A 13,174-nucleotide genomic window follows, 5' to 3' on the forward strand; every position below is an offset into this window, starting at 1 on the left:
TCTCTACCCACCCTTGCAATGCTGCAACAATAGAGCTTTTAAGTAGAAAAAGCACATTCCTTGTCAATCTCTCAGTACGAAAACCAATGTGCTTACCTTCTAGAAGCTTAGAAGGATTGTTTCCAATGTAAAAATAAAAAAAAGATGTTTTAATACTTTGCTTCAGCATCTGCCTTCTATAGCAGCTCACTAGCAATACAGATCTCCACCATTTTTCTGGTCACATGACTAGTGGTACTTCTAAATAAGGATGATCACCTGCCTCTGGATACCAAGCTGTATAGATCAGAAGCGACAGCAGCTCTGAGAAGCACTAGAATTCATCTGCAAATTATGATAATTTAATGGCCCCTGTGGAGTTGTGTCAAGCTCGGAATATATATGCATATATACCCCCCCACATGCATAATTATACCTACATTTACTAAGAAAATCAGTGGCAGAGCTTGAAAAACTCTGCTTTGCCTATCCAGAGATGAAGTAAAAATCTACAGTGAGAGAAAGATAAAAGCAGCAAACTTCTAATCAACTCAATAGCCCAAACCCAATTTTTCAAGGTAGTGAAAGCATTTTAGCAGTTAAGTTGTGGCGCACAGCTGAGAGGCACAAGCTACATAGCATATTTATTTTTCATACTCTGCATGAAAAAGAATTCTATGGAAAATTATGTGGGGGTGTGCTGGCGGGGTAAATGTCAAACTATCAATGTACTAGTTTATGCTAGCTCAGGCTGCACTTTGGGGAGTAGGGAGTAAAATCCAAATGTACCCCATTATCCATCTCAGACAGCTCAGGACCCCAAAATCATAGCCATCTTTTTTGGGCCATGACTGTCCTGTCTAGGTTATTGTTTTACGATATATCAGTGATAACTACTGTGTATCAAGGGTATGTATGTTCACATTGAACCCCAACTTCAACAAACTTAAACACACAAAACTTAAATGCATTAAACTCTAATTAAACTCAAATATGAGCAATTGGCCACAGATATGAGGGCTAAGCCAACGCTCTTGGATATGAGGGTCTGATCCTAGATCTGCTTCCATCACAGTAAAAGACGGCAATGTTTTTGCTTTCCCCTTCTTCTTGCTGTCAAGCAGGGACAATAACATAGCACTTGTGAGGCAGAAATGACCCCCAAAGTTCCTTGTCCATCAGTCTTGCCGAACTGGTTGCCTTCATGTTTTCTCTTTAAAGCACAATCCCAGGTGGCACTGTGGGCTAAACCACTGCTCGAGCAGGCGACCTCCCAGCCATCCAGTCTAGGAAACCTCCCACTAACAGTGCCTCAATCTTATCTGCATTGAGCTTCAGAATATTGGTTCTCATCCAGTCCATTACCAAGGCAAGACATCAGTCCAGCACATCCACTGCCTCACCTGCAGATGTAAAGGAGAAGTAGAGCTGTGTGGAATCAGCATGTTGCTGACAACATACTCCAAAACTCTGGATGACCCCACTCAGTGGTTTCATGTAGATGTTCAACAGCATGAGCAATAAAATCAAACCCTGATGAACTCCACATTGAAGGCTCCATGGGGCTGAAGAGCACTCCCTAAGCAGCACCCTCCGGAACTGACCATCCAAGTAGATCCAAAGCAGTGCTACTCACCCCTAACTTAGACAGCCACTCCAAAAGTATATCATGGTCGATTGCCATGGTGCTGTCAGGCAAGGCATGTCCAGAGTGAGGAATTAACTCTTTATTGTCAAAAGTACACTTACAAGTTAGGAAAGGGCATGTCTATCAGTCCTATGTCTCAAAAGCCTCAGCTATTCCTAGATGTCCACCCAATGAGGCAGTTGTAGCAGCAGGGAGGCCTCACCTCCAACCTCAGCTTATGTATCTCCCTCACCTGAGCTGCATGCAAGCAGGCAAAACTATGTCTCTATGCAACCTGTTTCTGTTCCTCCCACTTCAATCCTCTTCTTGTTCAGGAGGAGGAGCCCTTTACCCTAACCTGACCTATCTCTCCCTTCCCATGCACCTGTTTTTCACTCTCCAATCCTGCAGCTTCTCCTGCCTCTGACTCTCATCTCCTGGCTGTTACAGACTTCTCCAGATCATCAATCCCTTCTTCCAAGTCAATCCTCTCTTCTCTGAGTGCCCACTCCTTGGTGTTCAGACAGTCCTTGACATCAATGGTATCAAAAACCACTGAGTGGTCAAGGAGAATTAACAAGGACACATTTCCCCTCTCTCTCTCCCAAGAGAGGACAACCAAAGCAGTTTATGTGCCAAAAGCAGGTTTAAACGGTTTGATTGAAATGGATCTAGAAAATCAGTTTCCTCCAAGAGCACCTGGATCAGGTTTTCAACCATTTGTCAAGAATCTTGCCCAGGAAGGGGAGACTGGCAGCTGGACAGTAATTTCTTAGATTTTCCAAATCCAGGGAAGGTTTTTTTGAGGAGTGGTTTTAGCACTTCTTCCTTGAAGCAGGCAGGGACCACCCCCTCACACAAGGAAGCATCACATCCCTGGCCCAGCCAGCTGTCCCTTCCCAACTAGTTTTTATCAGCCACAAGTGGCAAGGGGCCAGAGCACAAGGGGTCACCCTGACTGATCCAAGCACCTTGTCTACGTCCTTGAACCTTGCTAACCAAAACTCAAGCAGAGAGATCAGTCTCACAACAGGTTGGTACAAATGGGACCTGGGACAATACTTTTCAGTACAGAGTACTTCTGTTCAGTTAGCCACACCATCTTCCAGGATACTCGATTCCATCTCCACTCCCTGAACAAGTCAATCAGAATTTCACTTGCAATCCTCACTTGTAAAATTCAGGACTCTAACAAGGAACGCTGAACTTCTGGTCTAAAGGTAGAGCAGCATGATACATCCCTAGAGTAGATACTTGTTAGGAATAGGATATCCCAACAGTGGGGAAAGAAATATATTGGTCAGAGGAAGGTGAGAAGCTGCTGTAATAAGGAAAGTGTAAGACCCAATGCTTCAACTTCAAGCATTGGCATTCAAGCTGAGGCTCCAATACTTTGGCCACCTTATGAGAAGAGAAGAATCCTTGGAAAAGACCCTGATGTTGGGAAAGATTGAGGGCACTAAGAGAAGGGGACGTCAGAGGACAAGATGTTTGGACAGTGTTCTCGAAGCTACGAACATGAGTTTGACCAAACTGCGGGAGGCAGTGCAAGACAGGAGTGCCTGGCGTGCTATGGTCCATGGGGTCACGAAGAGTCGGACACGACTAAACGACTAAACAACAACAACAAGACCCAATGCATGAAGCACAACACTCTTCATCCCTGCATTCAGCATAGCAAAATCTTTCAGGAGGTGCAAGGCTTACTCAGGTTAAGATAGAGAAAAGAATTGAAGAATCCTTTTTTAAAAAAAACCTGTCATTGTTAGTAAAGAAACTGAAAGAAAGAAAGAAAAAGTACAAAGTCTACGGGTAATATCCAGTGGTGGCTTTGTGTCTGTAGAAAGCACTTCCACTTGTACAAGGTGTGCACCCCAGATTTTTGCCCCCTCCCTGGCTGCATGACCATTTGACCCATATTTATACAGAAAAAATAGAAATAAAATGTGTGGACCTGTCCTTACCCTGTTACAGGACTGAGTTCTCTTTCACTGCCAACAAATTGGGTCTCCTCTTCTGCTTCTTGTTCTGTTACCATACCATTGACAGAATGATGTTCTGAAAGGACATCCAATTCACCAGCAACAACTTGCAATAAAAGAGCATCTGTCCCTCTATTGTGTGATTTCCCATCCTCTTGTTGCCCAGATTTGTGAGAGTTTCTCTCTAGCAGAGTTTCATCTTGTGTCTCACAGATCAATTCCTGGCGTAAAACACCTTCTAATTCTTCAACAGGGTGTCTAGATTGTGACTCTATTGTGTCTATGCTACAGTTTTCTTCAGGTGATATATCATTCACTCCGTTTTGGCCCACCATAGTCCATTCCTGATCTTGCGCAGGGCTTCTGGGTGATTTCTTTTCATCTCCCAGTTTTTGAGGCACAACAGCAGAACTTTTCTCTGCCAAATAGAAAGATTCCCATTCAGTCTCCAGAGCAGACTGCCCTTCACTTTCATTTATTATGGAGAGCGACTGAAATGTATCCGAGGTTTCTGCTGAAAAGGTTTCAAGAGAATTCGTTTGTTCTACTGCTGTAGCTTCCTGTGAAGTGAAATTACTTTCTTGTGTTCCCAAGATATCCTTCCTCAAAGATACAGTTTCTCCGCCAGTAATGAGGACATAATCCATCTCTAGTGAAGATTGATCTTCGGCTTCTTTCATAGTTGTATTTTCCTTTCTTTCTGGTCTTATCATCTCTGACTTATCTGTGGACTTGCACCCTTCACTCGCATTATGAAGTGTATAACAGATAGATTCTGAAGTTAAAAAGAACAATTTTAGTTAAAGTAGTTAAGTCACTGATCAAGATAATATTAAAAACAAAATACATTATATTTAAGCTCCTCCTCCTGTTCTATTCCCCCTCTTTTTCCTTGCTTAAGTGTGGCTTAGTGAATAAGTATTATGCTAATTGCATGATATTCTAGATTGCTATAAAGTATATAAATACAATATTCTGTGATACATGCAGCTGACAACAAAGTCTCAGTTTTCTTTCTTTTGCCAGTATGTGAAACAGTAATAATCAATATCGCCTTCTTTAGACAGGAATGACAAAGAAAACATTTAAGCACAAAGTTTTAAAACTCTGAAGCACTGTATGTATATTTTTTTATTTGTCTAACACACATTCTATCAGTAAATGCATTAATTACTCACCATTGGCTATGCTTATGACCCCATCTGCTGGTGAATCAATATTATTTGATTCTGCTTCATATTCAAATTCTTTCAAAAAATCAGTCAACTTAGGAGTCACTTCAGGTTCTAACAATAAAGATCCCCAATCTTGATCTTCTTGAGAACATTCCCCAGTTTTACCATTGGAATCACTAGGCTTAGATTCTGAAATATTCCTTGCACTTCCAGCACCTGATAAATCAATATTACTTGAATCTGTTTCATATTTGAATTCTTTTAAAGCATATGGTGATTCAGGTGTCTCTCTGGATTCTAACAGAAATGATCCCCAGACTTGACCCTCTTGAGAACATTCTGCAACCTCATTGTTGACATCAGTAGCTATAGATTCTGAATGATTAATTTCATTGACACACGTGGGTGATTCAATACTACTTGAATCTGTTTCATATTCAAATTTTTTCAAAGTGCATGAAGATCCAGGAGTCCCGTCAGATTCTACTAACAGTGATTCCCAACCTTGATCTGCTTGAGAATATTCTGGAACCTCACCTTTGATATCAGTAGTGCCACATTCTGAATTGTTCACGCCACCTTTCTGAAGAGTGTAATCATGACCAAATGATACATCAAATGGAGAAGTACATGCAAGTGGTGATTGTTCTGTGAGTGATCCTACAACCCATGGGCTATTATTCTCCTGCAAATTTTCAGGTTCTTGTAGAATATTAGTGGCATATTGACTTTCTGCACCATAGAGGAAATCTTCATTTTCTTCTTCTAGGGAGGCTTGCAATGAATGTTTCTTTCTGAATATTTCATTGATTTCTACTCTTTTCTCTGATTGATTGTCTAAGATTGTCATGGGATTACTTTCATTCAGTGTGGCAGACGGTTTAGTGGCAACTGACATCTTACTGATGCTCTGCATATCTGATGCTTCCAGCTGATCATCCATCCCTGTAGGTGAAACCAGGGGAACAGCAGGATCCATAGACTTCATTTTGTCTGAGGAAGTTGCATCTTCCTGTTCTTCAAAGGTTTTATTTTCATATGCATTGCTTTCCTGATTTATGAGTTCTGCTTCCAAATTTTCACTACAGGAACTTGGCGGATCCTCTAGTTCAGTAGTAGTTTTATTTGCTATGTCAGATTCCCGCATAATAGTTTCCTCTCCAGTTTCAGATAACTCCTCATTTCCAGCAAGTGTTACTTTGTAGGACTCACCAACACTTGTCTCATAATCAAGACACAGACTTTCACCACATAATTCTTCTCTGTCAATTGCCAGCTGCTGATTAAAGACTACGTCTATGTCTTTGTATATTTCTGACAGCATGGAAGACATCTGAATAGCTTCTTCAGGTTCAGTTAGAACAGAAGATTGGGCACAAGTTTCCTTGTTTTCATATTCATTGCAAACATCAGGGCTGCTTGAGGCCTGTGAACTGCTGTCTTGATCACAGTGACTTAATATATCAGGATTTTCACCATTTGTTCTCAAGATGAAAGGCTGTTCAACATTAGTCCACAAATCTGGATCAACAGTAAATGCCTGGCAATCACTAGGGTTGTTGTTTTGTAATATATCTGGAACAAATGAATTTTCCTGTGGAACTTCATCACATCTTGGGCTAGGTTTCCTTATTGGTTTTAAAGGTAGTGCGGTATTAGATGGAAATTGTTCACTGGTTTCCTTTTTATCTAATGGATTTACATTTACTTCATTTGGATTGATGGATGCTGCATTCATTTTATCTCTTAGCAGACCAAGTGTTGGATCGACCTGAGCAAGTGCGTTCAATAGGTTTGATTGCCAGTCTTCTGGAACAGGGTGTCTAAGAGTGTCTTGATCTTTAACATTAGTAACAGAGGATTCTTGTTTTACACCCCCTTCATCCTCACAGGATGGTGACAGTGGATAACACTCTTCAAAATTCACAGTACCTTGATCTAACTCTTCTTCTTTGTTAGCCAGCGAGTTTGCTCCATTTCTGCATTCACATTCACTGTTATCTTGAGTAGACTCATTTTCAAACTTAGCAGCATCATGAAAATTTTGTTCTTTTTGCTTTTCATTTTTTTCTGTGTGCATTTGCATTGCACCATGTGTAATGGTGACTGTGTCATTAGTTTTTAAATCATTATCAGAATAAAATTGTGCACCTTCCACTGAACTTTCATCTTGGCTTGGTAAATTCCACCATTCTGAGGAATCATCTGGAAATCTAAGATTGTCCACTATGGGTTTTTTATTTTTATCTAATGTGGTTTCAGAATGACCTTGCATTATTACATCCCAAGCATCTGAATTCTTTGGGCCATGGTTTTCTTCATGATTTATATCAGACATTTGTGGAGTATTGTCATCTGCTTCATCCTGAATTGTTTCCCAATGTGCTGAACATTCAGACGTTTCATGAACATAATCCTCCATTGAAGTGTCAAAGGCATTAAGATTTTCTGAACTTTCATTTAATGTGACTACTTGGACATTTTCCTTGAAATGAGACTGAATGCTTGAACTTTCTGAATCAACTGCAAGGTTTGTTTCATGAGGCCGAACAGATTCTTGCCCTTGTGTGTCAGTCTCTAGTCTGTTAGGATGTAGAGCTGACTGTGTTCCTGTCTCTTGCATATTAAAATATTCTGAATCTACATCAATTCCAGGACTTGATAATGAGGATACTGTATCATTATCCACATGAGCATTCCAAAGCTCTAAGTTTTTCGGCACTTTGTGTTCAGTGCTTGTTTCAGAATCTTCTTGGCTTTTATTCTCAGGTAACTCTTTTCCAGATGCTTCCTCACCATCAGTTGTGATGTCCCAAGATTCTTCATTTTCTTTTTGATTATTAGCTACCTGCAAGCTATCCCAAATATGCACATTTGTAGAAAAATCACTTGTATCGGGAGTGGTTGCACTTGAGTGTGTATAGTCAATGGAACCACTACAAGTGGTGTCTTCTTTGTAATAGGTGTCATTGATAGGAATATCTTCTGGAAAATTATACATGGTATCTGACCCTTCAAGTGCTTCATTTATCTTCGGGCTTATTCCAACAGACTGTGCTTGTTCATCCATCGATACATTCCAGGCATCTAGAATATGGGACAACTCATGATGAGGCATAATATCAATACATTTCTCATTTGAAAGCTTATTCTCAGACTCCCCGCTTTCAGAAGTTTCACTATCATGCGAAGAATCCATACCATTTGACAACAAATCATTTGTTCTAGGCTTATCCATTGTATATTCTGTATATGAATCCCATTGAATTTCCACTGATCTCTCTTGATTTTTATCCTCTAAAGATGCTCCGTGACTGCTAAGCATTCCAGAAACATTTTCAGGAGTTTCCAAATCAAATTTATGAATGTTCAAGTTAGGAATTGACTCATCAAGTTCCTGATGTTCCTGATGTTCTCCTACTGGTATTGGCAATTCATCATGTAGCAAACAACTTGATGGCTCTGACTTAGAGATACGTTCCTCCAATTTATCCCATACATCTTGATGTTCAGCCAACTCTGGATAATGCATTCCTTGATGGTATTCTCCTCTAGGGGAACTTGGGGATGCACTCTCCTTCTCAGGGATCTTCTGTGCAGATAGTTCCCTATCCAAACTTTCAGATGGGGATAACACATTTAAACTGTATTTTGGGAAAGCATCCATGTCAAGGCTATGAATTGGGTGCTTGTTTTCTTTTTTGAGAGATGTAGCAAAATATTCTGCATTGCTATCTAGAGATCCACCCTTCTTTTCCTCATTGACAGGATGAGTCTCATTGGAAAATAGTAGGCTTATTTCCTCTGGCTCTGCTACTACATTTTCTAGACTGTCACTACATCTTGTTTTTTCTGGTGACCTGGGAGAGCCAAAAATTGCCCTGCTTTCCTCTGAACTATTACTAGATGAGAGAGGGAGTGGAAGGATCAAGTGTTTATTGTCATTTTGCATCATTTCATTCCTAATATTTTCAAGGGTGACTTGCCCACTTCCCTCATCTGTTCTTTGACATTGCTTGACTACTTGCTTTGAGGCAGAAAAGATGCCACTGTGCTCTAATCCAGTCTGTTGATTGTATTGAAGCTGTTCATCCCACTGGTTCAACTGTTTATCTAGAAGTCTGGTGTTCTGCTCTGATTGTTTGTTTCTTTTTACTTGATCACTGACTGAAAATGTTCTCTCCATGTCATTTTTGTCCTCAAGGATGACACCACTACTTACTTCAGCATTTCCCCCTCCAATATCTATGGTATTATTTAGAGCTGAGTGGCTATTTTTCTCTGTATAAAACGTCATTATTCCACAGTCTTCAGAAGAAGGACTACTTTCATTATCACAGTAGTCATCTGAAAAATATGAAGCACCTTTTTGTTTCAAATCAAGTAAATCAATATTTTTCATAATAGTAGTTTTAGAATGTACTGCTTCCAGTTGGTTCTTATTATTAAGTGGTGCTTCCCCAGGGCCTCTACTTCCATAGTCAGAATCAGTGGAACATACAGCTGATGTTTGTGGTAATTTCAAATCTCCAAAATTGTATGTTTCAGGTTCACCTGAGCTTATGTTTACCATTTGATCCAAGATTGGCTCATAATGTTTGCCCTCACTCTCTTTTTCATCTCCAACCCCTGTTGGTGATACATATGAGTCAGATGTTGAATAATTTGTATCTGGTGGAGAAACAATCAAATCATCACATGTATTTGAGGTGTTAAAGTCTGATTCTCTATATGACAGGAAGGGGTCTTCCCAAGAGACAAGGTTTCCAAGTGCCTCTTTTCTAATGTTTGTGTCATACATGGCCCATCCATTGGTATTTTCAAATTCTTTGGGTTTAAGTACAGTATCCCTTTGGTGTTCCATAGCCGATTTAACATTCTTCAGCATACCACTCGTATCATTATTTGCATTTTCATATATTCTGTTGTTTTTTATTGAACTATCTTGTCCTTCGTTCTTTGATCCTAGGTCTACTTGACTGTTTAGATGTTCAGAATCATTGCATTCAGAGTGTTCTGGTGAACAGTTGGACATAACCCATGTATCAAGTTTCATTGGGGAACTATGATCAAAATCTACCTGAGGAACATTCCATGTACGTTCTGAATGTCCAGAACCATCATGATCAATTTCTGCCCAAACATTAGGTGAATTTGTGTTGATGTGTCCACCATTACTATTGGTATTACCCCAGGGACCAGGAATTGCAGGAACTGGTTGGCTGGTATTCCACATGCTAGCAAAGTCCTCCATTGGTTGGTCATTGTCTTTTTGTTGGCATCCCAAATCCTGCTTAACTTGGGCAGCACCAAACTTGTTCTCCCAAATACCTGCTCCTGAAAAATCCATACGCTTCTGCTGCTCTTGTATACAGACTGAGTCTGAAGCTCTTCTATCAGTCTGCTCTTTCAGTAATAGATTTGTTTTATATTCTTTCCATGAATCAGGACTCTGAAATACAGATTCTGGTTCAGTTGAACTCCACGTAACAGCATTTTTGGGATCTATTTGAAACCCATCCCACCAGCTCCCATATCTTGTACGAGACTGAGAACTGTTTACATGATCAGTTTCATTATTTTCTTTAATTATATCTTGTGGGCAAAATAAAGATGGCCCATCATCTAAAGGTGGAGATTCCACACGGCTGGTCATAGAGATTGGTGGAGTTCTCCTCTCAACATTGTTCAACACTTTAGGGTGAGAGGAAGAGTCATTTTCTAGGTCTACCATACTAGGATGTTCTTGCCAGTGGCTACACTCATTAAATTTTATTGTGTCATCTTCTTCCTTTCTTGTCATTGGTAAATCAGTTGAATAATTTGTAATGTCACATTTTGATAGATTTGTCTCATTAATTACTTTTGAGTCAGTTGGTGGTTGTCCTTCTGATGAACCACTGTCATGGGAGAAGTCATCAGGAGGGGAACAGTCCACAGAATGAGAAGAATCCATCTGAACTGTAGCCATTGGTGTTAAATCGAAGTTGAATAGATCAAAATTGTTGCTGCCATTCCTAGGCTCAGATTTTTCTTCTTCAGCTACTGCTCCTTCAGGAATGGGACTATAGGAATCAAAACCGGAAAGGAAACTGTGATGAGATGCTGCTCCTTCTACTGGGCTATCATCACTAAGAAAAACTGAGCTCTCCTTAGAAGATCTGCTGCTTCTAATAGTAGCAAGCCCACTGTCAGGACTCACAAGATCTACATTAGCATCAGCATGGGCTTGGACAGATCCATTATGATCTTGAGGGTTCTCTATAAAGTTGACAACATTTGGCTGTGGCTCAATGTCAGAGCCATACAGCTCCATAACACCAGAAGATCCTTGGGAAAGTGGAGCACTTCCAGCAACTGCTTCAGTGGAAGATGTTCTACTGTTTGGTGCCATTTCTGGATGTCTCCTGCTGATAACGTCTTTCATTAGCAGGAAAATTTCATCGCAATTGGCTGAAGAATTTTCTTGGTGATAAATGAGGAATTGATCACATCCATATTCCAGAGGATCCAGTTCTAGGCAAGGATTCTGACATTCTTCTAATTCACAACAAATCTGTTGAGGGGAAAAAAAGCAGTGGTATTTATTATGAGTGTTGCATAATTTAAAGTTGAAAACAAACTTTACTAAGTTTTCTTTTTAGAAGAATAATCTAGTGACTTTTGGCTAGAGCTGTATTAGGGGGCTTTAGAAGCAAAGAAACAGAACACATAACAGTATTAGATTTAAACAACCCACATTAAAACCACAAATTCCTGCTTTCAGTCCTTAGCCTCTTAACTTGCTCAGATTGAGCCAATCAGTTTCACCCCCTGCCCTATCCAGGCCCCACTTAAGCACCTAGGGTAGTCCGGTGGTAATAAATTACAGCAATTCTAGTGGTAGATTTTAAAATGGCAGGGAAATCCAGGACTAGAGCAATTACACTGATATATTTTGTGGTTAATCTTTTTCTAGGAAGTCTTGGGTTGGGGAAATGTGGACAAGTCTCAAGATGTTTATGAAATGAGGAAGGATCCAAATTAGGTATATTGTATAAAATTATTTTATTTCTTCTTTTACAAAATGATGATTTGTTTTCTCTCTTCTCCCTCACCACTCCTTTAATCATCTAATGATGTTTTTATTGCATTGTTGCTCACAGATAACAATGCACTCAATAAATGTAATTTCTATGTCTCATACATCCTATGCTATCGCAAAGCTAAAAGACCAACAGGGAATGTAATTATGTGTTTCTGTTCTAGAACACAGACAGCATTACTTTACTCTTTCCTTCAGGATACTTACCTGATTTCCCAGCTCCATGTTTTCTGAATAAACTGCTATCTGCCTTTTTTCTTGCCTTTCTTCTGATAAGTAGCTGGCCAAAATGACAAGGACATCAAAACCATACTTATCTACAAACGCTTTTAGATCTCCGGTCATGTTTCTGTGAAATAGGCAGTCCTGAAATATGACAAAATTATTTCTTATTGAAGGATTTTTTCTATTGGTTAACATCCAGAGCTAACTGGAATGGCTAATCAAATTAATGATGAATGCATTGGGATCTTGTTCATACTCTTATGGACCCCAATAATTATTGTAGCACTAAAAGTTAAAAGAACATAGCCATATGTTTATACTTTCACAAGAATAATAGAATCATCAAGTTGGAAGAGACCCCCAAGAGTCACCTAGTCCAGCCCCCTGCAATGCAGGAATCTCCCAAAGAAGACTGTTCCACTGTCAAACAGCTCTTACAGAACCTCCTTTCTTGTAACTTGAAGCTACTGGTTCGAGTCCTACCCTCCAGAACAGGAAAAAACAAGCTTGCTCCGCCCTCCATGTGACAGCTTTTTAGATCTTTGAAGATGGTTATCATATCTCCTTTCAGTCTCTTTCTTTCCAGTCTAAACATACTCAGCTCCTTCAACCGTACCTCATAAGGCTTGGTTTCCTAACCCTTGGTCATCTTGGTTGCCCTCCTCTGCAGATGTTCTAGCTTGTCAACATCCCTCTTAAATTGTGGCGCCCAGAATTGGACACAGTATTCCAGGTGTGGTCCGACCAAAGCAGAATAGGCATAGTGAAGACATCCAGACAACCTGTTTATTCAGCATTCATCCTGATTTACTTGCACAAAGCTTACACAGTCATTAGATTATGCCTGGTCTTTACTAAGCATTTGATTTGTTTAGGGGGCAGTTATATGACAAGAAGCATGCATTCTGCATTCATTCAGATTCGTGGTGGGGAATACATCCTACACTTTAATTGCATTCTGTGGCACATTCCAAACCACAAAGTCCTCCCCTGGCTGATACCAAAGTCCCAGGGTATGGTCTGAAGGCACATGAGGCCATCAACTTGGTGAAGCACAGCATGTTTGAGGCTGGTCAGTGACAGGATGGTTCTACTTTGGGTT

General features: G+C 40.1%; 1 protein-coding gene across 13 annotated transcripts in view; it reads right to left on the reverse strand.

The window, feature by feature from the left end:
* The window catches only part of PRUNE2 (prune homolog 2 with BCH domain), a 138,693-nt gene that overhangs the window by 46,615 nt on the left and 78,904 nt on the right, over nucleotides 1-13,174 (reverse strand). For 10 of the 13 annotated variants that reach the window (XM_088653064.1, XM_088653063.1, XM_088653065.1 and 7 more), the window contains exons 7-9: nucleotides 12,055-12,213; nucleotides 4,767-11,319; nucleotides 3,571-4,363 (exon numbers count right to left, since the gene is read on the reverse strand). In XM_088653064.1, the coding sequence (XP_088509190.1) occupies nucleotides 3,571-4,363; nucleotides 4,767-11,319; nucleotides 12,055-12,213 (7,505 nt within the window). The remainder of the gene's footprint in view (nucleotides 1-3,570; nucleotides 4,364-4,766; nucleotides 11,320-12,054; nucleotides 12,214-13,174) is intronic. The other 3 variants (XM_088653070.1, XM_088653069.1, XM_035100256.3) reach the window with 1 other exon arrangement.

This window comes from Zootoca vivipara, chromosome 10 (genome assembly GCF_965207765.1).
Source record: "Zootoca vivipara chromosome 10, rZooViv2.hap1.1, whole genome shotgun sequence".
Classification (NCBI taxonomy): domain Eukaryota; kingdom Metazoa; phylum Chordata; class Lepidosauria; order Squamata; family Lacertidae; genus Zootoca; species Zootoca vivipara.